General features: G+C 42.8%; 1 protein-coding gene across 2 annotated transcripts; it reads left to right on the top strand.

Moving 5' to 3' along the window:
- The first annotated feature begins 1,972 nt into the window (after positions 1-1,972).
- LOC306916403 (NXPE family member 3-like) lies at positions 1,973-22,588 on the top strand. 2 transcript variants are annotated; one of them, XM_079494242.1, is made up of 6 exons: positions 1,973-2,255; positions 14,295-14,468; positions 15,860-16,581; positions 18,144-18,211; positions 18,670-18,882; positions 19,257-22,588. In XM_079494242.1, the coding sequence occupies exons 2-6, from the start codon at positions 14,322-14,324 to the stop codon at positions 19,820-19,822; spliced, it is 1,716 nt and encodes a 571-aa protein (XP_079350368.1). In that variant the 5' UTR covers positions 1,973-2,255; positions 14,295-14,321; the 3' UTR covers positions 19,823-22,588. The 2 variants fall into 2 exon arrangements, with proteins under 2 accessions (XP_079350368.1, XP_079350367.1); XM_079494241.1 differs by having other exon boundaries at positions 15,830-16,581.
- The last annotated feature ends 4,817 nt before the right edge of the window (positions 22,589-27,405 follow it).

Below are 27,405 nucleotides of genomic sequence, written 5' to 3'. Positions count from 1 at the left end.
GGGGTCCGCGGGGCTAATGAGTATCAATTTTTTTCACGATTTTTCAAAAATAGCAGACCTACAAGCTCATAGCGCGCCACTCGGTGGCGCGCTATGAGCTTGTAGATCTGCTATTTTTCAATAGCTAAATTATAACAATGCTTAAAACACCAAAAGGGGTTCCCGCCCAAAATGGTTTAAGGTTATTGTAGCAGTCAATTTATATTGGGGGTCGGGAGGGGGCGGGGCGGGGGTCCCGAGACATTGCCAAAGCATTTCCGGGGGTCCCCGGCCAAAAACGTTGAGAACCCCTGGAGTAGAGAGAGTACTCAATATATCTCTGCTGTCGGGAGGAAACCTCATAACTCCAAAATGTTCAATAGCACTGATTTATGCTAAAAAAAACGGCACTCACTGCACGAACACTTTGCCCCCCAAAAAAGGCTCAGGTCCAGAAGCAGCTTCCTGGATACCACTGCAGAACTGGAGACCACACCATCTGTCGCCAGGACCACGGAGTGGCACAGCCAGTGGAGCAGCATGGGTAGCCAGACAACCCAGTGGACAGAGAGAGGCATCACCCCAGATGAATGTCTTGCGACTGGCCATGATCAATCTTGGGCCGTCTGGAAAACCCTGAACCGTCTGTGCTCTTTTGCAGGTCTGTTTTAACCCATTTTCGTAGCGTGGCACTCGGTGCCGCACTACGAACTTGTAGAACTTGTAGATCTGCTATTTTTGAAAAATTGTGAAAATGTGCCTCAAATCTTTGAATATATATTGTTTCAGAGTTTCAGTTTTGAACTCAAATCTTTTCCCTGGAACAGCATATTTTCAGATGGGGGTCGGTGGCATATTACATATAATTGTTGGGGTAAGTAAGTAGCCTTGCCGAGCCATGGGGCCGGAGCCTATCTCCTGTTTCTGTAGCGTGAGGCAGCTTGATGTACAAGTACACCCCCTGGACCTAGTATGTCGCAGGCACTTACCCCCAATCCAACCCTTGATGCTGAGTGTCAAGCAGGGAGGCACTGGGTCCCATTTTTACAGTCTTTGTTATGACCCGGCCAGGGATTGAACCCCGACCTCCCAGTCTCAGGGCGGACACTCTAACCACAAGGCCACTGAGCTGGTTAAAATGTTTTGGGGTCCTTGACATGATGAAATATTGAGAACTACTGATATAGAAACATGAGGTTTTTCAGGAAAAAAGACACGATTATCGTCCGTCCATCCATCCCATCCCTTGTTAGCCTATATGACAGCCCATGACTCATGGGGGGCCAGAGAATATGCTGCTGCTACTATTTTGTTGTGAATTATATTATCTGTAGTTCTTGTGTGTTTGGCTGCAAAGTGCAAGTCAACATGTCTGTGCAAGTGGTGGCCAAAGTTCAAGGTTATAAAGCCAGGTCAACTATTCCCATGCATCTCTATAGTTTTGAATGTATAGTCATGGTAGACATCCATCCATCCATCCATCCATCCATCCATCCATCCATCCATTCATTCATTCATCCATCCATCCATCCATCCATCCATCCATTAATTAATTAATTCATAAATGTAGGCAATTTATTTATCACCGAAAGATGTGTACTGTTATACAAGCCAGTGAAGCTAGTTGTGAATTTAAAAAAATATATATTAATGTTAAATTAGGCCTAAAGTTAAAACCTTATACCCAACGAATGATGGTGGATTTGCTACACCCACATTTGATTGGAATAATTATACAATTATGAAAAAAATATATATTAAAAAAACAGTTGCTTTTCCCACAGTTCAAGAATGGTCGACGAGTGTGTGTGTGTGTGTGTGTGTGTGTGTGTGTGTGTGTGTGTGTGTGTGTGTGTCTGACTCTGGCTGGCAGGCAGACTTCCCCAGCCAGTCCCCTCCCATTGTAGACCATTGTATTTGAATCCAGAGCGGCGCAAACCGCAAAGTGAGAAACATGAATGTGTGTGTGCAGGCCGGCCGGGGGGCTGGAGGAGGAGGAGGAAAGATTGAGAAGAAGGCAGAAGGGGGAGGGAGGAAAACATCGCTCGCGGCTCTCTCGTGCATTTAAATGTCTCCCTACCAAGAAAGAAGTCCGAAATTTCGCCCCCCCGTCCGTCCGACCCAAACATCGGGTAAAAGGAAAGGAGGTAGCCTATTACCGAAAAGTGACGGATTCAATCCAGCCACTTTCTTTTGCCTAGAGACCGAAGAAGAAGCCACGGATTGATCGATTTTCACGATCGGACTTTACGCGATCAGCTGATGTGGTGTAACTGGTGAGTTTCCTTAACACTGTGTACAATACAAGATGATATGTGCATGCACTTTAAATAACGGTACGGTATGCCGATTTGCAGTTTAATGGCGTTTTTTTTAGACACTACGACGCGAATGATCGTCTGGGATGTGATCGTTCTGCATGGAGACACTTTTGACCCAACAAATCAGACGAGACGTCGTTTTACTTTGTGACAAAAATCGACATCGATCATGATCATCTTTTTGTTTGTAACCTAAATTGAATTTCACTGCCACTCCCAGCCCGTAAAAATATGATTACTGTGACAACACTGACCCCTCCTGGCTGGTAGAATACCGTTATAATAACACTACAGCCACTCTGCCTTCATAAATACATTTCAGTAGAATGCTTGATTGATTGAAGTATTTAACAGTATGCAGAATGGGTACATTTCAAACGAAAGCACACGCCAATACAAAAACTGTTACTGCAGGACGACACCATAGCATATTACACTTACATTACAACAGCTACGGTCCATCATTTTCAATTCATCAGAACATCGAGACGTACAAATATACAATTCTATTTGAAACAAAACAGGAAATCAACATATAAGGAGGTAACAAAGGGAAAAAACATACAGTAAGGGGAAACGGGGGTAGTTTCGAATTGCAGCCGTCCGTAGGTGCCCTTTGAGAGGACGTTTTGAAGGAGTCAAGGGATTCACACATGTCTTAATGACTGTTATAGGGCGTTCCACATTTTGGCGAAGGAAGTATTTAGACATGGGTAACATTTGAAAGCATGTATTTAAAAAATATATATACAACTGATAATATAGACTGCCTTGAATCGATGTGACCAGAGGTGGCTAGTGCGTGGTGGACATTTTGGTCAAAATTCAATTTTTGCCACGGACATGTAAAAATGAGTGGACAATAATAATGTGACCAGGAAGTTAAACACACAAGAGCTAAAATGACCATAACAAGTCTGGTTCCATTTGTACACTCTCAGAGTTATTGGTGGGTCCTGGGAAATGTAACACTTAAAGTGCCAAAGGTTCCTGTTGCAGCTAATTGTGGGTGAGGCGCTGACTCATTTGAACATTGTGGAAGTTATCTGGCTTAATTGAGAGACTGAGCGACAGTTAGCCAGATAAACCGTAGGTGGAGGGCAGGCAGGGCACCAGCTGTGCCTATAGACTGGAGCCTGTTTTTAGAGCACAAAACAAAGCACATTGGACAATAACATCAAATATCCGGCCATCCCCATGTTAGTACACAGAGTATAAAGATACAATTTTATATACATTGTGGGCTAATAATTAATAAGAAAAATCACACCTGTGTGAAGTGAGGGGCGCTAATAAAGTCTAACTCATGTTGATTAGGTGATGTAAGGGTGATGCAAACACAAACATTAAACGCCATTAACAATAAAGAGACAATATGACAATGACACATTATGATGTATACATTTTCCCTTCATTTTACAAAAGTTTACAAAACAAACATTGAACTAAAGACAAACATTAATCCTTTGTATAGGGGGGCTGGCGCCCCTCAAAAATCACACCCGTGTGAAGTGAGGGGCGCTATATATACATATTTTATGACGTAATTATCAGACAAAACAAACATTAAACTCCATGTCCATGTCAATGGCGTTTTTAATGTTTGTTTACTGTTGGTGTTTTAAGCATTATGTTCTGCTTTATCTACTGATAAATGGCACAGAGTGCCGCGCTACGAGCTTGTAGGTCTGCTATTTTTGAAAAATCATGAAAATGTGGCGCAAATCCATATAATATTCTTTCAGATCGAACATTTTTAACTCAAATCTTTGCTTCTGGGGGGTCCCTGGAACAACATATTTTAAGATGGGGGTCGGCGGCCAAATACATATCATTTTTGGGGTCCTTGACATGAAAATGTTTAAGAATCACTGACATGGAAACATAGGGTTTTTCAGAAAACTGTCAGGATTTAGAAGACATTTGTAGAATCGTCCTCAGGTCTAAATGGTTTAAGGAAAAACAAACATTAAACCTGTATATAGGTAGCGCCCCTCATAAATGTAGCAGAGTGGCTCACCCCCTGTAATCCAGTCTCCAGGAAGTGCCCCTCCAGCTGAATCAAGTTCCCTTCAGGGTGTTGGGTATAACAAAAAAAACTTTTGGAACGCACTTGCCCTCCTTGCGTAGCCTCCTTGTGCAGAAACAGGAAACAGACACCATTGCTTGAGGGTGAGAGGCTGCAAGGGCTCCAAACTGTTGTGAAAGAAATGGGACAGCACTTTGAAGATGAGTCTTTGAATCACTTAAAACCCATTTTGACCTGGGAACGATTCTATAAATGTCTTCTAAATCCTGACGGTTTTCTGAAAAAGCTATGTTTCTATGTCAGTCGTTCTTCGATTTTTCAAAAATAGCAGACCTACAAGCTCGTAGCGTGCCACTCGGTGGCGCGCTATGAGCTTGTAGATCTGCTATTTTTCAATAGCTAAAGCATAACATAGTGCTTACACCAAAAGGGGTTCCCGCCCAAAATGGGTTAAAAAAAACTGTCCTTATTCACAGCCAGTGCTTTAAACATAATTATATGTAACACCAAAAACGTGCAGGCTGAAGCCGAGGCTTTATTATGCCTACCCTATTTGAAGAGTAACTTTCTTAGTTACAAAACAAAACCACATAGAGCTTAGTTCAACACAAATAAAATCAATATACCGGTAGGCATCAGCAGATTTTAGCATGAGATAACCAAGTATACAGAAATATGCAATCATACCCATGATCTGCATATTTTTGGTATAAGGGTATAAATAGGCCTTTATGTAGGCTTACATGTTTTCATGTCCATCTGCTTGGCTTATTAATACGTCTATCATTATTAAATTCAAGAACCGCTGTCTGTCTGTCTGTCCACTTCCGCATAGAGCAAAGCGCCTCCTCACAACGCCACAACGCACGGACAGCCTCACGGAACCTAGCGCCGCACAGCACTGTCCTCCAACCTCAATCTGCCCTGCATTACACACGCCAAACATTCTAACAATCATCTTAATTAAATTAATTTGCGTCGAAAACAACTCATCTCCCCGCAAATCACGTGTCACACCAGTGTCACCAGTGAAATGCATGTTGGGACGGACACTGATTAATACTGGGACAGTTTTCCGCGCAACATTCCCCTTGCACCTCCCCTATTCCACACCGCCCCCAGGCAGGCATCAGACCCACACGGGGAAAACAACTTGGACCCATAGTAGCCTACAGCTACTCTTGCGTCCGTCGACATAACTTCTTCTTTGGGGAAGCATCGCGGCCAACGCGGGGGTTGCGTGGCACAGGCACCTGAAAGCCAGCTCTGACAGTTGGACGGGGCATGTTCACATGAACACATGCGCTGTTTCGACACCTGACCACACTGTCCGCTCCCTCCTCTACCACCTCCTTCGCCGTGCCGTACACATGGGCTACATGCACGCTGAAAGCCTGGACACTGACAACGACAGGTTACAGCCCTGCGCGCACTCCGCGTTCACCGTTTAATAGCTTATATCAGACGGTGAGCGGTTAGTGCAACACCGAACGTGAAAATATTCAATAACTTCCATTTATAGGCAGAATATCACCACCAAATTTACATCACACATCAATGGTGTACTTATGATTGTACTGCAGAATTTTCTTGCAAAAGAAACTAGCCTACTAATTAGCCTACTTTTGTGCCCAACCCAACTTCCCAAGACCATCTGTAAACAATTCCCCCCAAGACCATCTGTAAACAATTCCCCCCAAGGCCATCTGTAAACAATTCCCCCCTATCAGTAATGTGATCTATTACATCACATTACCCACACTGAGTACATTGCAGAAGGATAGGCCAACCCGAAAGAATTCAGATTTGTTTTTCTTTTCGTTTTATATCAATGAAAAAGGTAATTGTATTAACATACAGATTGGACAAAATTTGATTTTAGTCATTAGAAAAAGGTTACATAGTGCACTTTAAGTCGGTATATATTACTAAATGAATACTAAGTCAGTGAATACTATCAGGCATCCCAGAATCAGATTAGATGTCTAGCTGGTCCCTAGCTGTAGTAGTACTAGAATCATAGTTACAAGTTGTGGATACAACATACAAGCAGGCTGAAGAGACATTATTTTCCAAATGTCGCGAGACATGGCCAAAGCATTTCCGGGGGTCCCCTGACAAAAACCTTGAGAACCCCTGCACTAGAGCAGTGGTTTTCAACCCTTTTTCATATCAAGGTCCATTATTTATTCTGCATTTGAGCCACGGACCACCATTTGATGACATTTAGCCCCTCAGCCCCAAGACTTAGAATATTTTGTACAGAATATGCTGTATTGATGTTGGTACCATATGAAAGATAACATGCAAACGTTGATCAAAATTACAATTATTTTACATTCTCTTAATTGTGTAGACCTCTTGTAAATTAAGTCATGCAAAGAAGAAAAATGCAACTCTTGAGAGGGTGTACCTGTTCTTTTCATGTTGAACTTGATCTTGATCTCACTTCCTTCCTTATAGGAATTTCCTTATTTGATGATGTCCTGTTTTTCCACAGAAGTGTATATTTGTACGTCTTCAAATGTTTAAACAAGGTTCAAGGTTGTACTTTATTGTTACATAGTAAAACTTATTTTTGTTTGGCAGACAATGCAGCAGCATATAGATAGCATAACATTCAAACAACAAAACACAGCAAGCACAGCAAACAAAGGGTTAGAATAACGAGTGCAAGAAAGAGCATTCAAAGAGTAAAAATAAAATAAAATAGTAACATATGTACATGTGCATGTTTTCCCTGTAGTAGCAAAAGTTAGGCAAACTTTATGTGAACAGCTTCACAGTAGATTATGTTCCATATATACAACACAATTTAGTTTAAGAAGGTGCAATTTGAGGTTATGTTCCGTATTTACAGCCATTTTAGTTTTAAAAGGTGCAATTACAGCCTGTAGTGTGGGGGCTAGCATGGGGGGGCTAGCGTTATTATCCTTTGCCCGGTTTCGCTCTGGTTCTTATCAGTCTGTTCATGTATCTGATTGTTCGGGGGAAGAAGCTCTTTTGCAGTCTGTTTCCAGTGGCTTTGAGACTGTGTGAACGTTTTCCATGCTGCAGCATCTCAAAAAAGCATCTCAAACAGCATCTCAAACAAGTCTTTGTTGGTTTTCATGGTTTCCTCATTCTCTTTTCCGGCAACAGGATGCAACTTTTTCGTGCATGCGGTATGTGAGCGCATGGGGACGTGTACAGCACAGCGGTGGTCCTCAACCTTTTCAGGCCGCAACCCCCCAATAATAATCATATTTGAACTGGGGACCCCCCCGAAACCCGTCCCTGACAAGCACTTGGAAGGTAGGAGGTGTAGTTTTGCTTGACTCGGTAGCACAGGGTAATAAATATTGTGAAAATAGCAAATCTACAAGCTCACTGAACGACTCGCAAGGTCCGACAGTCATTAATTAGACCGACAACCTACTTCAAACCCTAACCTAACCTAATCCGACCGTTGTTGTCGGACTAATGCTCCGTCGGAATTACCATCGGATCGCAGCACAAAGCATTGTGAACTTGTAGATACAGGGATATTAAAAAGGGTTTTGGCCAATGTTTGACGAGTTTTAATAGTATAGAATTCAGACCATTAAGGTCTCCACACACCGGGCGCGAATCGGATGCGAATTCGGATTTTTAGCGGCGTTTCTCCATCGGTTTTCCGAAAAACGCGGCCGATGTGCAACCACCTTTACTGTGTAACTTTTAAGGGTGCAACAATTAATCGATTAATTAATTGTAATCAAATCGATTTTTCAATTAGTTGCCAACTAATTTGGTAATTGTAATCGAATCGGCAAACTAATTGCTGGAGGTGTTTTTTGCCATTAATTGTGGTGTTTATTTTCCTCGTGAACCATAGTTTATCCAGTGTTAAATGTAACTAAGCTAAAGAGGACTGAGTCAGGAAAACACACAGTAAAATGCTCCGTAACAACTGTTGCATCTTTCACTCACAGGCAGTTCTTCCGGTGATAAGATCAACAGTTCTTCCGGTGATAAGATCAGCAGCTCAGACAGCTGCAGGCTGTTGGCTTCCTCTCCAACGTCTGCGTTGTCTTGTTCCTCTGATTCAGAGGTCACCAATCAGTGTTGGCTTCCTCTCCAACGTCTGCGTTGTCTTGTTCCTCTGATTCAGAGGTCACCAATCAGTGTTGGCTTCCTCTCCAACGTCTGCGTTGTCTTGTTCCTCTGCCTCAGAGGTCACCAATCAGTGTTTGTTTCGTCGACTCAAAACTAAGATGAAAAATGTCAGTCGACTACCTTTTTCCACTGACGAAAACTACATGGAAACTTAACCAATTTTGACCTGAGATCAGATTAAAAAAATGTCTTCTACATCCTGACAGTTTTCTGAAAAAGCTATGTTTCTATGTCAGTCGTTCTTTTTTTCAAAAATAGCAGACCTACAAGCTCGTAGCGCGCCACTCGGTGGCGCGCTATGAGCTTGTAGATCTGCTATTTTTCAATAGCTAAAGCATAACATAATGCTAACACCAAAAGGGGTTCCCGCCCAAAATTCGTCGGGTTCGTCGACAAATTAAAAACTAGACTAAAATGTTAGGAAGGGACTAGTGGACAAGAGATCCAGTATGAGTCATTTTACACTTGGTTTGCATGCTGAAAATAGCCAATCTACAAGCCCAGCTGCAACGCGTTGCATGCGATGCGACGCGTTGTGAGCTTGTAGATCGGCTATTTTCAGTCATTAGAACTGCATCAAGGCCCGCCAAAATACATTTTAGTCGACTACATCAACTGTAGATTCAGTTGACTAAAATCTTATGATATTTAGTCGACTAAAACTAGACTAACACTAAGACATTCCAGGTGACTAAAACGTGACTGAAACTAAATGAAAACTATTCAAGAGACTATGACTAAAACTAAAATCAAAATTTGCTGCCAAAAACAACACTGTCATCAATATGTCCGTATGTGGACAAATGTGTCCGTGGCAAATTTTTGATATTCTTTTTCACACACCATTTACAATGTGTTCCTATTTTTGATCGGAAGATCCAATTACTGAATGACAAGTCTCCGGGTTTTCTTCAGAATACGTAGGACACTTATGTGCTACGACACTTTGGCACATTTAGGAGTCCAACTAACTAATACTAGTGGTTCTCAAATTTGCAAGACCCCCTTAACTCTGAGAGTGTACAAATGGAACACTCTGAGTTACAGTCCTGGTAGGAAATAAAACGTCTGGGTTTCCGAGGCTACAGTCCTGGTATGGTCATTCAGGGCTAGTTCTTTGTGCTTCAGCTGCTCTGGGGTCATTAAAGGTCGGGGAATGACAAGGCCATAATCTCTAAGCCTATAACCAATGTCAGTTCACACTTTTATCCCACGATTTTGCAACCCAGTTTTTTCACCCAGTGCCAATTATCTAATGTAATCCTGGGTGCTACACTTCCTCTGCCAACCTGGGGGGGCAGCGGACTGACCTCATGTCTCCTTCTATGCATGAGGAGTCCAAGCTGCTTCTTTTCACCTGACTGGGGAGAGTTTCCCCCGGCCGGACGTAGCGTGTGGAAGGAACACGTTATTCCGACCAGTTCCTTTCCCCTCCATCAGGCGCCCCGGCTGGCCAGGGGGAGGTAGTTTTAGAGACCAGGATTACTGCATTTTTTATCTACCCTAGGCGACACAGGGAGAACATGCAAACTCCACACAGAAAGGCCCTTTCGCCAACCCCACCTCGGGTATGGGCACTGATGACACGGAGGAGAGAACACGCCCCACAGCGTCCCCAGCGGGAATCGAACCCAGGACCTTCTAGCTGTGAGGCGACAGCACTACCGACTGCCACCGTGCCCCCTGATATTTTATATTTCTAAGTGTAGCAACAGTGAAAATAGCATCTACTGGTCTGTGCACTCTGTGGAATGTAAAATAAGAGCACCATATAGGTAGAAAACAGCATCTTATAGCATCTACTGGTCTGTGCACTCTGTGTAATGTAAAATAAGAGCACCATATAGGTAGAAAACAGCATCTTATAGCATCTACTGGTCTGTGCACTCTGTGGAATGTAAAATAAGAGCACCATATAGGTAGAAAACAGCATCTTATTGCATCTACCTATACGGTGCTCTTATTTTACATTCCACAGAGTGCACAGACCAGAAGACGGAGCGCTCTCGCCATGTTCAGGTGTTTAATAGACAGATATCTGCTTCTTCATCGTGTGTGTGTGTGTGTGTGTGTGTGTGTTAAGGCTGTACGATGTATGATGACTTTGGAGGTGTTTAGTTTCCAGCTACCTTCAGCCAACAATATATCCAAATATAAGACAAAAAAAAGAAAGGATTATAATACAGTACAGTCAGTGGACACCGTGGCTTTGTCACATACTAGGTCAGCATCATTGTTCGTTTGTGGGATGTTCCCAACTCGTAACGAGATAAAAAGATAATTTAACAAAAGTACAGTAGGCAAGGATACAGACAGTTACAGTATATAAGGAACATGGAGGATTTTGGTAGTCCAGTTGGACATATCTTGAAGGTTGGTGCATGCATTTGTTGGATTATATGTGGTAAATCTTCACTTTGTGAATTGCTTGACTCCTGTCATTCAATATGATTTAGCGATTATGATATTGCCATTTCTAAAGCCAGATAGGCTGCGTAGTTTGTGTTTGTAGGACATTATTTTACTTGATTAGCTGTATTGAACTAACAACTAGCAAATAGGAACTGATATCCATCTGTCCATTGATAGTCATACGTGTAGATTTTAGGCTATTAGGCAACAACTATATATATCTAGGACGAGTAATTTGAGGACTTCAACTTTCCTCAACATGCCAAGGCCTATCCTATGTTTCTCTTTGCTGTTCAATTTATTTTTCTCCCCTTTCTTCATACGCCTTTGATGGCAATTGGATGATTTGAGGCATTTTGTTCCAAAAATGTGTTTTGCAGAAATCAACCTGTTGGTGGCGCTATAACAGGCCAATGTGAAAAGGGTGGGATATATTCCTCAGCCTAGTAAGAAAATGTGTGAAAGATTTCACGTAAATTGCATGCTGCGTTCATGATTTGAGGCTTTTGTTCAAAACGGGGCAATCTTGCAAACTGTGAAAGCCAATTATAGCCAATTAGGATGGAATATGAAATATCGGACAGATCCGACTTGAGCACATGACCATAGAGATACTGTGTAACGATTTGTGAGATTTTTGGACAGAATCTGGAGGAGTAATATCAAAAAATGTGTTTTACAAAAGTCGGCCTCCTGGTGGCGCTATAAAAGGCAGATGTGGAAAATGCAGGTCAAAGGTTTGTCCTTGGCCTCTAGGGAGTGTGCATGCAACGTTTCACGCAGATCGGTGCAGTTTTAGGTAAAACATGTGAAAAGCTGCCTCATGGTGGCGCTATAACAGGCCGTTCTGGAAAATGTGGGGCAGAGGTTCATCGTTGGCATCCAGGGAGTGTGTGTGTGCAAAGTTTGGCATCGACCGGGTTAACGGTGCCGGAGATTAGCTGGTAACGGACGGACGGAAGGACACACACACGGACACACACACGGACGGACGGAGTGCAAAACATACTCTCTCCCCATGCCTTCGGCCTGGTGGAGACAACTACACTGCACTGTGGGTGCAGCTTCAGTTCAGGTGGATCACCACCTATCAGGCAAACCAGGCATACTTAATGAACTGGTGGGCGTGTCCACATAAAAGCATGATTTTAACAAATACTGTAGACTTTTTGGAAAATGTTCTTCCTCCTTATATTATAATAATACCTGATGATCATGTTTTAGGGTTAGGGTTATAATAATACCTGATGATCATGTTTTAGGGTTAGGGTTATAATAATACCTGATGATCATGTTTTAGGGTTAGGGTTAGGGTTATAATAATACCTGATGATCATGTTTTAGGGTAGAAAGAAATCGTGGCACTCCATCTTTAATGTGCCGGGACCGGGGCAGAGCTTTACAAGGGCAGTAACAGAAAGTGTAAGTAACATGTCTGTGGCAAAAATAAAGTACATCTTTTGGAGAAAAAAAGAAAAGAAAAGTAGCCTATAGGCCTATCCTATATTATTTTGTATTGTATCAATCAATCAATCAATCAGCAGGGTAGACTATTAAAGCCTTTATTTACAGGGTGCAGGCAAAATGACAACATTTCGATGTCAATGCATCGAATTAGTAACAGGTCATAGCCTGCGAAGAGGCTTAAAAAAGATATTAGTAAGTGAGGATCAGGGGGCAGGCCCTTTAATTAGCCAATGTCACAGCCGGCAATAATGAACACGTACATCTGTTTTACACGTGGAGAACGCAAGGAGGGTGGAGGGTTCTCCAATATTGAACTAGGAGCTAGAAGTTAACCAGCACCAACTCACACGTGCAAGAGTGCATTGCTGGAATTTGGCAGAAGTAGCCTGATTGTGGCGGAAAGTACCGCTCAAGGAAATGCCGTTGACGCTTTACAAATCTGTTTACATTCTCCGTGTATGAAACAAGTGTGATTGATTAAAAATATATAACGTATCCGGGGGAAATACATCCGACGGATGTTCCGGCCCGACACTTCCGGGCCGGCTATGCCCTCTCTGCCTTAGGTTGTGACCGGACCTTTTCTCTTCGCAGATGAGTAAGGCTGGGACCGAGGCTAGCACAAACTGGGTTGCTGTCTGGTGTGAATGTGATGTCATTTTACTCCTAATGAAAACCATGATAAACGTACAGTCATTGCTCATGATGACATTTCCTGACTACTCCTATACTGACTCATTTTGGCAGTAATAGTGTTCATATGCTGGGAGAGTGTGCATGGGACCAGAAAGGGCAGGGAAGAAAACGTTGAACTGAAGTAATACTCAAGGGTAGTAGCAGACAAGGCAACATTAGCATATATAGTAGGACACTTTGTTTGGAACCAGTGGCGTGCGCAGACATTTAGCTCAAGTGAAAAAGGGCACCTTGTGCAGTGCGTGGAACCGGCCGGTTGCCTTAATTGTGTGAGATTTATAGATTTTGGGGCCTAAATAATATATTAGAAGCTTTTTATCAAGAATTGATCAATGTCACCATGGTCTGCATACTGTACAGTGTACACAGGCACATTTGTACGAAATGTGGGATATTATTATTCTGTGGGCAGCCAATCTCAGGGGCAGCGTTGGACCGATCAACGTAAAACACGCACCACCACTTCCAGTAGGCCATGGAAAAACCTCCACACACCAATCAAACCAGCCCTATGTGGCGCAACAACAGGACGATGTTTTGCAAAACACACTTGTTGCTCCTATACTCCTACAGATTCTGCCCAAAACTCGTGCAAATCGGTACACCTCAACTCTGGAATCATAATTTTGATCAAGACCTATCTGACATTATCTTTCATATTTCATTCAGATCTTGAGGGGCCCGTTTTGCATAAAATGCCATGAATCATACTGTCCTTATATGCCTTGAAATGTTGCACACACTTCTAGTAGTTTTTGTGTGTGTGTGTGTGTGTGTGTGTGTGTGTGTGTGTGTGTGTGTGTGTGTGTGTGTGTGTGTGTGTGTGTGTGTGTGTGTGTGTGTGTGTGTGTGTGTGTGTGTGTGTGTGTGTGTGTGTGTGTGTGTGTGTGTGTGTGTGTGTGTGTGTGTGTGTGAGAGAAATGCATTGTAAAGCACGTTGGAGAAAGGCGTATACAAAAAGCTCAGTTAACAAAACATTCAGGACTTTCTTCTACTCTCCATTTGAAGTCAGCATATGAAATTGATACACAAACAGAGGGCCATCTGGAGGGCTAGATGAGTGTGACAGAAGTTTAATTCTTTAATATACTTTACATACTCTTGGGTTGCATTATGTAAAATGCAAATAGACAACAGTGACTTGTCTTTATTTACCCGATGACTCGTTCAATGGCCTTTGTTGGGCAATTGCTCTTACCTACAGTATGTCTCAATGTTTGTCCATGTTTTTTTGTGTTTGGTCACAATATCAGGGCGACTGTGAGTATCACACCATTACCATGGAAACAGGAGAATGTGAGGTGAAGAAGACTCATGGTGGTAAGAGGAAGGAGGTCGCCGATAGCCGGCCCATGTATGCAGCCATCTTCCTCTTCCTAGCTCTATCGGCTCTGATCTTCCTGCTGCGCAACATCAACATTCTGAAGGTGAGGAGGACCACGGGGTGCTGAGCTGAGTGCTTCCCTTTTTTAAGATATTTTTGGGTCTTTATTTTGCCATTCATTGATAGATCACTGTAGGACGGTAGACAGGAAGCGGGGAGAGATCCCGACAAACAGCAAAGTTTGTCGGGATCGGGATTCGAACCCGCGGCACACTGCCAGACTGGATTACCAGCCAAGGTGCCTGGACCACTGAGCCATCGCCCAGGCTGTGCAGTTTTTAAGCATTCTAAAGGCCTATTCATAGTACTCCAGTTTTAGGTGATAAGGTGACCACTGAAACGGTGCTTAGTGAAAACAAAGACATGTGTTTGGGTGAGCGGTGAGTCTCTTACCACCGCGGCTCAGTGACGTCATGTTGTAGTTTTAGTATAAACAGAGAGATGTGTTTGGGTGAGCGGTGAGTCTCTTACCACCGCGGCTCAGTGACGTCATGTTGTAGTTTTAGTATAAACAGAGAGATGTGTTTGGGTGAGCGGTGAGTCTCTTACCACCGCGGCTCAGTGACGTCATGTTGTAGTTTTAGTATAAACAGAGAGATGTGTTCGGGTGAGCGGTGAGTCTCTTACCACCGCGGCTCAGTGACGTCATGTTGTAGTTTTCAGTGGTCACCTTATCACCTCAAACTGGTGTATGAAGAGGCCTTAACCTTAGCATCCCTATTCTCAGGCTAACGTTTTGCACCTACGAGGTACGAGCTCATAACGCCCCACAAGTATGTTTTTTGAGGAGCTAGCCTCCTACATTCAGCGTAGATTTAGTGTAGATTTTCGTCTTACACAAACATTAAATTCCCTTTGACAATGAATGGAGAATTTTACATCATAGTGTCTGAGCAAATCGGCTATTCTTGTCTTACACAAACACTAAATTCCCATTGACAATGAATGGAGAATTTTACATCATAGTGTCTGAGCAAATCGGCATAGGGTCTATTTTACGTCATGATGATGTACAATGATAAGAGCGCCCCTCACTCACAAGGGTGCGATGTTTTTGAGTGGTGTAAATCACTCCTACAACTGGCTTTGTTAGTGTCTGTCCGTACCAAAAAAAATGAGCATGGTTGCTATGGTCACCCAGTTCACACGGGTGTGATTTCATTACGTCAGACATTACGTCAGACCACAGCTGATCAGTCTATATAAGACCTTACACCACTCAGTTCACACGGGTGTGATTTTTTAGAATATATCTGTTAATACAATATAACATTTACGATTGAGGTACACAACTGTGACACATTCATTTCCTTTCTCCTTTAAGTTAGCATCAGAATTTAAATTAAATTTGTATTGTCGCTCTTGTTAATATTTGTAACGGGGTCTCTTTAAACCCTCTGTCAGACCAGATTTAAAAGTCTCCCAACCTCCAAGGTTCCAGAATGTTCTCCTCCTCCTCCTCACCACGATAGCAGCCCCTGGAGCTGCCAGGGTCAGAAGCTATCGCCTGAGGATGCTCTGGAGGAACGCTCCTTAATAGAATCCATCCGCTGGCCTGAATCTCCACACTTTCCTAAAGCTCCTAACTTCAAGCAGACCAGTGACCCTGCCCACAGCCACTTCACTATCCTCCCAGCAGAGGGAGCTGGAGAGTGGCATGTAGGGGACCGGGTGGAGGCTCTCATCCGAATGCATGACTTTCAGGGTCAGCCCAAGCTCTACGGGGGTGATTTCCTGCTCGCTCGGCTGCACGATCCGTCGCTCGAGGCGGGCGTGGCGGGCCAGGTGGTGGACCACCTGAATGGGTCCTACTCTGCCGTTTTCCCTTTACTCTGGGAGGGCCGTGCGCAGGTGGAGGTGACGCTGGTCCACCCCAGTGAAGCCGTCAGTGTGCTGCGGAGACTGACGAGGGAACAGCCAGGCAGGGTGTTCTTCCAGAGTGGCTTCCGCTCGGGCTCAGTCTCGGAGAACACAGTTTGTAATGTTTGTCTGCCACCGAGCCAGCAAAGGACGCTTTGTAACTATACGAACCTCCACACGGGGGAACCCTGGTACTGCTATAAGCCTAACGCGCTGAGCTGCGATGATCGCATCGACCATAAGAGGTGTGTCCATCACACGAACATTAGCAGTGAAGAAGCTCTGCTCTTTCAAAGGTGAACCCCATATAATTATTTTGTGTGCCCTTCATTTTGTATTGTAAATGTTGTTGGTAAATGTACTTGGTTACTTTGCTTTGCATTTTAACCACTTCTCTATTTACTTTGGGGGCGGCGGTGGCTCTGGGGTAGTGACCGGACGGGAACCGCAAGGTTCCCAGTTCGAACCCTGTGGGCTCCCCCAGAGTTATAGTCGAAGTGTCCTTGAGCAAGACTCTGAACCCATAGTAATTGCTCCTGATGTGCAGCATGGTGCCTTGCATGGTTTCCTCTGTCGTGTGTGTGTGTGTGTGTGTGTGTGTGTGTGTGTGTGTGTGTGTGTGTGTGTGTGTGTGTGTGTGTGTGTGTGTGTGTGTGTGTGTGTGTGTGTGTGTGTGTGTGCGTGTGCGTGTGCGTGTTAAGGCTGTACCCTAGCCCTGTCTTTAGGACTCGAACTTCGGCAGGACTTTTCGAGCGAACATCCGAACCATTCGTTTCTAATTAATTTAAAAAATAACCTTCGAGCTCCGAACCGCTGAGTGCTTTTAACCAGGCTGCAATTCATAAAAAGATCCTATGGGGGGCGACATTGCATAGACTATCAGTGAAATAAGGGTTAAGTTGTCCCCGGGAAGATTTTAAGCACCATTATAAATTACATCTAAATCGTATAAAAGCCTATATAAACGGTATATAGTATTAATGGTAAGACAAGATATATCCAACAGTGGGATTTATTGCACAAGTCGTTTCTTATAAAAATGCAAGCACAAGCAGCAATGATTCAGGTTCAGGTTTATTTGTCATATGTATAAATACAAGTATAAATACAATGAAAATCATTTAGCTCAGAGCATTTTCAGTCTTACATACACAGGACATAGACAAACATCTATAGTGCAAAGAAAAATACAAAAACACAGACAAAGTGCAAGTGGGTGACAAAAAAAGTGCAATACAATGAATGCAGATAGCCTAAAAAAACGAATGGTTCAAGCCCATTAACACCTTGGATGTCCAAGCCGGAGTTCTCCGTCCAAGTTCAAGGTCATGGTCAAGTGCCCAACATGGAGATTGATAAACAGGACGGAGATTAATGAAAACAAAACCGTTCGCATCGCTCTAGAGCCTTGGAGCGCTTGTTGCCCGATCTCCCCTGCCTGTTTAGCTGACACAAATGAAAATATTAAAACGATCATAACTCCCGATCTAAATCATCCCGTCTAATTCTGGATAAAGGCACTATACTGTATAAATGCACCATTTACCAGTTACCTTTTGGCTGTGTTAACCTCTTAAGCCATATACAAATAGCTAGCTATGTTTTCATTGTTTTGTAAAAAAAAAGAAAGAAAAAAGGACAAAAAAAGAAGAAAATCTTTCCACGTATAATGACACCAAGGCTCATTGGCTTGGTGTCTTGCATTTGCAATGTACATTGATTTTGTTAATTTGCTATACCTTTAAAATAATGAAATGATGAACACTGATATTTCACATCTTCAGTGAAATATGTGAATCGAGATGACACTTATCTGTTGCATTGTGTAAATTGAAACATTTATGTTTCTCTTCCACAGTAATGTCAACATCAAAATCCACATACGTGCTTCTGGGATTGACAGCATCAAAGTACAACCAAAGAAAAGTATTGATCACGACTTTGTGTTTATTGTGGTGTTATAACAATTATATTGCTATATGCTATAATTTCAAGAGTCTTCCCCACTACTGTCTCTGAAGTCTGTTTATCCATACTTTTAATTCTCAAATCTGATTATTTTGTTCAGTTAAAGTTGCTATAAGCAATATATAATATAACTATTATATATAATATTACTATTATAATATATTACTATTTTGAAAAACATTTTTGAATAGTTCAACTAGCCAATCTACATTGACACGTTGTGAGCTTGTAGACTGGCCATTTTAACTATTCAAAAGTGTTTTGCAAAATAGTAAAAAAAAAAAAAAAAAAAAAAAGGCAAAGAAGTTTAGGGATAAGGGGTTTAGCGATGCCGAAAAAGTTATTATAATAGTTATTATAGTCATTATATAATTTATTTTTTTATTTTTTTAATAAAACTGATTTACTTTGTCCAGATCAAGCAGAGCCTGAGGTGGAGAGCAGCAGAGTGAAGCCTGGGCCCTCTGGGTATTACTACCAGGGTGTGTGGCGAGCCCTCACTGGCATCAACGTTAGCCACTTTGACGACACCTCTGCCATCAGTCAGTGTTTGAAATACAAGATGGTCCATTTGTACGGTGACTCCACTGTCAGGCAGTGGTTTGAGTACCTCAAGAACGCTTTACCAGGTATAACCGCTTTTTACTGAAACTCAAAACTTTGAGTACATTTGTGAAATATCAAATTTAAATTGTTGACACGGTGCAAGGTCGGTGTGGGAAATTCCCCAAGACTCATTAAATAAGAGTTAAATTCTGAGTTAAATAGCCATTCAGTGGCCATTGACTGGTAAACACAGTTGACGGCAATAGTATTAATTATGATTAACACCTAAAAAAACCTTCAGTTGCTTTACCTGTCAAAATGACAGGGGCAACTTAAAGGCGAAGTTTTTGCCTTTCGATACAAATGCTCCTTCCGACAAGTGCCCACTATGCGTAATTCTTTGTCTAACCCCAATTATCGTGATTCTTTTGTCCCCCACCGACCTGTCGGATCGTAGAGTTGAAGGAGATCAATCTGAACGGCCCTCCGCACGTCGGGCCGTACATGGCCGTGGACAACGGCCGCAACACCATGCTGACCTACCGATGCCACGGACCTCCTCTCAGCTTCACCGTCGTTCCCGTCAACGAGCTGCGCTACGTGGCCAACGAGCTGGAAGGCCTGGCGGGCGGCGCCAACACAGTGGTGGTCATCAGCGTGTGGGCCCACTTCGACCCCTTCCCCGTGGACGTGTACATCAAGCGCCTGCGGGGCATCAGGCAGGCGGTGGCGCGCCTCCTGCAGAGGGCGCCCGCCACGCTGGTGGTGGTTCGCAGCGGCAACCCGCGGGCTCTGGATCGCGACATGAGTCTGACGTACAGCGACTGGTTCTCGTCGCAGCGGGACACGCTGCTCAAGGCCATGTTCCGGAGGCTCGACGGCGTCGTCCTGGTGGACGCCTGGGAGATGACGCTGGCACACCGGCTGCCTCACGACATCCATCCGCCCCACGTCATCGTCAAGAACATGATCAATCTCTTTCTGTCCTACGTGTGCCCACCCCCGGACAAAAAAACAACATAGTTCAGAGTACATTTTAAGATTCTGTCGATGATCTCTCTCTGCCAGGAGATCGTGCAATCTCACGTGCGTGCGTGTGTGTGTGGGCGTGCGGCGTTCGCACGTGCGTTGCAGCTATGTTACTAGGCCGATCAGCGTCATATTTCTTGTGCACGCTGACAGCACGCCATATGCCTTGCTCCGACTAGCAGTACATAAGTGAGCTGCGAAACTCTTCCCCACCATGAGAACACTTGTCTAAACCAGTGGTTCACAAACCTTTTCATGTCAAGGATCCCCAAATTGACACTAATAAGCCTGCGGACCCCCATTTGAAAAGATATGCCAAGGACCCCCATAAGAGAAGATTTCTACGGCTCTAGCAGTGATTCTCAACCCGTTTAATTTCAAGGACCGTCTACGGACCGCCATTTAATGGCATTTCTATCTCTGAGACCCCCAATTTATATTGTAAAATCAATGTTAATGGGTCAATTTGGTTCCATTTGTACACTTAGAGTTACAGAACCATAAGGGTCCATTTGGTTCCAAACTATCATTTAGCTGGGGACCCCCTGGAACTCCCTCAAGGACCCCTGGGGGTCCCCGGACCCCACTTTGGGAAACACTGGGCTAAACAGACAGAAATCAGCTCTCGTTTCCATGCCTTGATTAAGCCTAAAAGCGGTTTAACCACCAGTGGTGGACAAAAGTACTCAAATGTTTTACTTAAGTAAAAGTATCAACACTGCAATATATAAAGTACCCTGTAACAATTAAAAGGCCTCACTCAACCTTTAAAACATTGATGCATGCTTGTTGTACTTGTATGAATGTTGTGAGTGTCATGGCCGCCCCAATGCATTTCCAATGGAAGTCACATGGTTTGTAGTCCACATTTTGGACTACAAGCTGTTGTATGGCTTTCGGCTGTGTTTCGACTGCGCCCCTCCCCCTCATACAACACAAATGTTGTGTCAAACCATGTGACTCCCATTGGAAATGCATTGGGGCAAGCTGTGTCACACCCTTTGTATACAACAAGCATACAGCAATCTGTTGCGATCGTGTGAGTGAGGCCAAAGTCCGGAATTCAAAATTGTACTTGAGTGAAAGTCCAAAGGTACTGGCTTCAAAATCTACTTAAAGTACTCATTATGCGGAATGTCCAGTTTCAAGTTTTCAAATGTATGAAACTCTTTTGAAAATGGCACAGATCTGCAAGCTCACAATTAATGTGTCGCATCGCAGACGCAAATGTAGTGGAGTAAAAGTACAACATTGGATCTGAGAAAAGTATTGGAAATACTCATGTCAGATAGTACAGTTACTGTCCAGCCCTTCTTCACTGTGCCACCGTCTTCCTTAATCTGAATGCTGCCGAATAGACTGTTTACACTGCTTTAAGTAGCGGATACCACCTAATTGGTTTTAGGTTAGGAGTTTTTTCTACATGTTTTATTGTAAATACAATTTACAATCAGTCACAATTGTAAATTGTTTTGGATTGTCATATGTTGACTTCAGTAGGAGAACTGTGTATGTTTGTTGTGTTTGTTTTCATGGGTGCCTGCCTGGTGAGCACGAGGACTCGGGTTCCAATCTCATTATATCTTCCCTTGTATGTCTGTCTACAAATGCCAAAAAAGTACATTTCCATCTGTTTCTTTTGTGTTCTTGCACCTGTGTCTCATCCGTATGTTACACATGAGTGACTGTATAATCTTGTTTAAAATAATTATGTATATAGGCTTCTGTATGTAATGTCTGGCTTACTGCGGGGCACACTCATTATACAGTATAGAATTACGTGTATTTTGAGACTCACTCAGGAAATGATACCCTTTACAGTATAACGGAGTTGGAATGTTATGCTACTTGTTTAATTTATTTTCATGATATGTTTGTATATATTTTGTAACTCAGTATTTTAGTACAGCAGAAACGCCTGTTTCCTGTATATTTGTGATTATGTCAACATTGTCTGTGCCACGTGGGTGAATTTGTGAACGGTTGGATGTATTGCCCATTTGCAGACCGCGGCCATGTTTCCATCAGAGTTTGGAAGCACTCGTTTTCAGTAAAGCAATGTTGCTGCCTCTTGCATTATGTGATAATTATAAACAGGTGGTACACAGGGCAGTTGAGTGATATTTAACGAGCACTTCCAAACTCCAGCACTTAGAAAAATAATCACCTGCAAGGACACAAAGTAGCTCATAACATGTATACAGTGGATTTTTATGAAACAAACACTTTGAGGATAGAACGAGAATAATTCAAGCTTTCCGTACAGCTGCAATGTTGGTGAGTTTGACGTTGTTTAATACAATCAGATAGGACTTTTCTGTTTGGATTAAGTTGCACCTAGGTAGCACCTTGCCATTAATTTATATGGTAAGCGGTCTGCATATGGAGAATAGTTGTGCTGGTGACATCTGTTTGGCCGTGTAATCAGATTATCAGGTTGACTGATAGGTTGCACCTTGTATGGGTGTTGCTGCTTTTGTCATTACATCTATTTTCTTCTGTTAAGTCTACACTTATGGCAGTAGCACTGATGATAGTCAAGGACAGTCAAATGCTGTTTAATTCACTTTGTTGTTTTTTTGAGTGGTGCACTGCAACCACTCCAAGGAACGGCAATGTCCCTATGTCCCAACCTATGTCCTAACCTATGTCCCGATGTTTAGAGTACCAATAGGGGGTGCTGTTGCACCACTCGCTTCAGACTGGTCTGATTTTATTATTGCACTTTTTGTTGATTAAAGACAGTATTTTTTGCATTGAGCTCAGCATGCTGGCCTGTTTCTTTAGGCTTTCTGGTGGGGAATCTCCATTGCTGACTATACCTTTTATATAAAGGAAATTATAAAATAGTTCTTTATCCAGAATATCCATGGTTGGCCCTTTTCACTATCCTATTATAAATTATATTAAGTAAACCTGTCCGTCTAGTCTGTCTGTCAGGCTCTCTAGTCTAGACTAATCCTCATATTTCTGCATCGAGTATACACATGCTGCATCACTTCTCCACCTGGACACGCCCCCTCATCTAGACTGAGTGGCAAAACATTGAGCAGACTCCCAACACAACTCCATCACCTGTCCTACACCGGATTTTCATGACAGAAAGTAGCTCATGATAACACGTCTACGGTGGATTTTTATGAAACAAAAACATTGCATATAGAAAGAGGATAATTCCAGCTTTTCGTACAGCTGCAATATTGGTGAGTTTAATGTTGTTTAACGCCATCAGATAGGACCTTTCTGTTTGGATGTATGGGCTGTCAAGGCCAGAAAGTAGTTTTTTTTTTTGCCACTCAGTGTGTGTTACCCCATAGGTTTTAATACACTCCAAAATGACCCCTTCTTTACTCTACAAAATTCAAATGTTTTCTTACCTTTTATGTCCTGGTCAGAAATGTATATAGGGCGGAGTGGTTATTGTATGTTTTATAATAATCAAAATCTGCAACGTAACTACTACATTTTCAAATAAATGTAGTGAAATAAAAGTGCAATATTTGGATCCGAGATGTAGTGAAGTAGAAGTGAAGTACAGTACTTAAGCAATATACTTCGTTATTTCCACCACTGTGAGAGACATCACATGTCTCATGTGAACGAAAAAACAGACAAGATGAGAACACCGCATCACAGCCTCAAGAAAGCTGTACATAAACACACTACTACTGGGGTAATTTACTTTTGTAGCACAAGGTGGCAGCAGATGACAAAAACAGAAAAGAAAACTATAATTCCATTTATGATTAATTGTTACTGCCTGTGGATCAGAACTCAACCATAGTTTTTAAGCCTGTACTGACATTCTATGACTCGCAAAAGTACGGTAATATGTTAATTTTAGCATGTTCTGTCACTCAGCGGGTCTCTATAGTATTTTGTACTGTCTGTTGAAAACGACTCACATCATGCCATGGTCAATAGTTGTCTGAAATGGTCACTACTGGCTACCCCTAGCAACATGAACACTGTAAATTAACAAATGTTCAAGAATACAATGACTTGCATAAAGAATATTGAGTTTGCACAATTATACAGTATCTTGTTAGCCCTCTGGTTTCTCTGAACTTTCAACTTGGCACACAACAATATTCCGATAATGCTTATCTGGTCAAACATGCACTTTCCAGTACGTATTCTACACAAAAGGTACCCCAGGCCCATACTAATTAAAGTATGTCGGCAAATCTTTAAAATAACCACAATCACATAAATCACACAATGCCAACAAAACCAAACATAGTCCTCCAGTCTAGAACAGTGGTTCCCAAAGTGCGGTCCGGGGACCCCCAGGGGTCCTTGTGGGAGTTTCAGGGGCGTCCCTAACTAGATGATAGATACGTTCCATTTGTACACTGAGTTAAATCCACATTGATTTTACAATATAAATTGGGGACCCAGAGATATAAATGCCATTAAATGGGGGTCCGTAGCCTAATGCATGTCAAACTGGGGGTCCTTGAAATTAAAATGGATGAGAATCACTGCTAGAGCAATAAAATTATTCTCTTATGGGCGTCCCTGGCATCCCTGGCATATCTTTTTCAAATGGGTGTCCGCGGAACAAATGTCAATTTGGGGGTCCTTGACATGAAGAAGTTTTGGAACCAGTGCTCTAGAACAGTATAGGCTCTGGAACTAAATATACATGGGCCTATAATGACTCAACACCACAACACTGGCTGAGGTGTTTCGACCTTGCCTATATTATAGACCTAACTCACTACACTGATGTTTGTTTACATTATTTGGAACTTTATATTGAAGGGTTGGAGCAGGCTATGGGATCTCTAGCCGCTGGCTATAGGCTTACATCCTATAGCCTATAACAGACTTGTTTACTGATGCAAGCTCGCAATGCATTTCCAATGGGAGTCACATGGTTTGACACAACATTTTTGTTGTATGAGGGGGTGGGGGGCAGTCGAAAAACAGCCGAAAGCCGTACAACACAAATGTTGTGTCAAACCATGTGACTTCCATTGGAAATGCATTGGGGCAAGATGTAAACAAACCCTTTCATACATCTAGCATGCATCGATGTTGTATGCTAGATGCGAAGGTGTGAGTCAGGCCTTACACGTTACACACTCACTCTCTCACACACACGCACACGCACACATGACACAATGGCAGAACAGACCGATGGTACAAACCTTGAATACAACCTGTATTGATAAAAGCACATATTCAGGGCATGCACGTCACGTGAGTGTGTGTGGGGGAAAAAAACCCAATAGCATTAATAAAAGTTCCCATCACTTCACCGAGCAATATAGTGTGCAGTGGGAGCACACCTTAGAGTATATAAGGAGCACACGGTCCTCCTGGCTCCATTGGCTGGGAGCACACCTTGGAGTATATAAAGAGCACACGGTCCTCCTAGCTCCATTGGCTGGGAGCACACCTTAGAGTATATAAGGAGCACACTGTCCTCCTGGCTCCATTGGCTGGGCGCCAGCGGCGACCTGTCCTTCCTTTCCTCACAATACTTTGACCAGTGAGTGACGTCAGCACTGCAGTGTTGGTTTTGACAGCACATTTAGATTTTAGTCATAGTCTCTTGAGTAGTTTTCATGTAGTTTTAGTCACCTGGAATGTTGTAGTGTTAGTCTAGTTTTAGTCGACTAAATATCATAAGATTTTAGTTCAGCTTGTAGAACGGCTATTTTCAGCATGCAACTAAGTGCACATTTTAGTCTAGTTGTTATTTGTCGGAATTGTCAATATAGTCTTAGTTTTAGCCATCATAGCTTAGTTTTCATTTAGTTTCAGTTTAGTTTTCGTCAGTGAAAAACGGTAGTCGGCGAACATTTTCTGTCATAGTATTAGTCGACGAAATCAACACTGGACGTCAGTGGGTTAAAGCTCATTCATAGTCTGGATTTTCGGTGGTGAGGTCACAACAGAGAGTAAAAACAGAGAAGGGCTGGGGCGGTGGCGTTGGTTTGCTCTTCACCGTGGCTTGTGACGTCATGTTGTAGTTCGGTGGTCACCTCACCACCGAAAATCCATACTATGAATAATGCTTTAGGGAGCGCTCGCTGTGTTCATTTGGACCGCACGAAAGTATAGGGTGGGACGAGGATTTACTATTCGGAGGTGACCGAGCTCTTTCAGTGGCCGGCCCCCGACCTCTGGAACAGTCTTCCCCTACAAATTAAGTCTGCTTGCTCCTTTTAAAGCGTTATTCATAGTATGGATTTTCGGTGGTGAGGTGACCACCGAACTACAACATGACGTCACGAGCCGCGGTGAAGAGCAAACCACCGCCCTTCTCTCTGTTTTTACTCACCACCGCTCACCTCACCACCGAAAATCCAGACTATGAATAGGCCTTTAGTCTTCTCTTAAAACCTGAGGCTGGATTGCTAAAGTTAAAACTGTGTAATTCCTGTTGTCTATCGTATCGAGACAATATCTCTCCACCCAACATATTTCATATGTATGGGGAATACGAAATATGTTGGGTGGAGAGAGAGTCTCTTCACTCAGAGAACAAAGCTTACAAAACTTCTGGGAACTCGGATTACTTCCAATGCAATGTTGTGCAGGACGTCATGTTCGCCTTATCTGTAATGCTCTATAGGCCTACTGTGCTTTTTTGAGTGACGCTAGCCCTAGATTTTCGTCTTACACAAAGATTAAATTCCCATTGACAATGAATGGAGAATTTACATATGTGCATGAGCAAATCGGCTATTTTTGTCCTACACAAAGAATAAATTCCCATTGACAATGAATGGATGATGTATGATAAGAGCGCCCCTCACTTCACACAGGTGTCATTAAAAAAAATGAAAATACATACATTGATTATACTTGCATATGAAGGTTTTGAAGGGTGTTTTGCCCCCCCCACGGACCCTGCGTATTCTTGCCTACCCTAAATTGTCATTCCTGCATACGCCACTTGGGCAGTATGTGCACCAGTGCCAGTCACATGGATTAAAAGCACAATATAATCTCACAAGTGAAACAGTGTGCGCCCACCCGCACTACATTTCTTAAACAATTAACACAATATGTAGTAAATAAATGATGAGGTTTTAGTAATTTTGTTCCTGCCATTACATACTACCAAGCAGGTGAAGCAATCACAGACTGAGGCTTTTAACATTTGCTTTTATATGAAATATCCGAGACTTTTATAGGTTTTATATGGATGATAATTCTGCACTGCACATAATGCCAGTTTGACCACTTGAAATGCTCTATAATCTTAAAACAAGTGCAAGTAGTTTATTCTACAAGCAATGAGAGTTTGTAGAATAGACTACTTCGGCTTATTTGCTTATGCTGAAATAGAAGAATCGCTGCCATCTCCAGAATCCAAATGACTGAAATCAGTCGTGGCGACTGAGAACTTGAATCCATGCAGTCTCATCTCTACAGATAGGAGGCAGTAGTGATCACCCTGTAGGCCATAGAGAAGGTGACCACCATGCAGTCTCATCTCTACAGATAGGAGGCAGTGGTGAGCACCCTGTAGGCCATGGAGGAGGTGACCACCATGCAGTCTCATCTCTACAGATAAGAGGCAGTAGTGAGCACCCTGTAGGCCATGGAGAAGGTGA

This window comes from Electrona antarctica (assembly GCF_951216825.1).
Source record: "Electrona antarctica genome assembly, chromosome: 23".
Classification (NCBI taxonomy): Eukaryota; Metazoa; Chordata; class Actinopteri; order Myctophiformes; family Myctophidae; genus Electrona; species Electrona antarctica.
This window is presented reverse-complemented; position numbering and strand designations above follow the sequence as displayed.

Coding starts and splice junctions, on each gene's coding strand:
- LOC306916403 (XM_079494241.1), top strand. CDS start 14,322: ATGGAAACAGGAGAATGTGAGGTGAAGAAGACTCATGGTGGTAAGAGG. Junction 14,469..15,829: donor GCAACATCAACATTCTGAAG/GTGAGGAGGACC, acceptor ACCCTCTGTCAG/ACCAGATTTAAAAGTCTCCC. Junction 16,582..18,143: donor GAAGCTCTGCTCTTTCAAAG/GTGAACCCCATA, acceptor TCTCTTCCACAG/TAATGTCAACATCAAAATCC.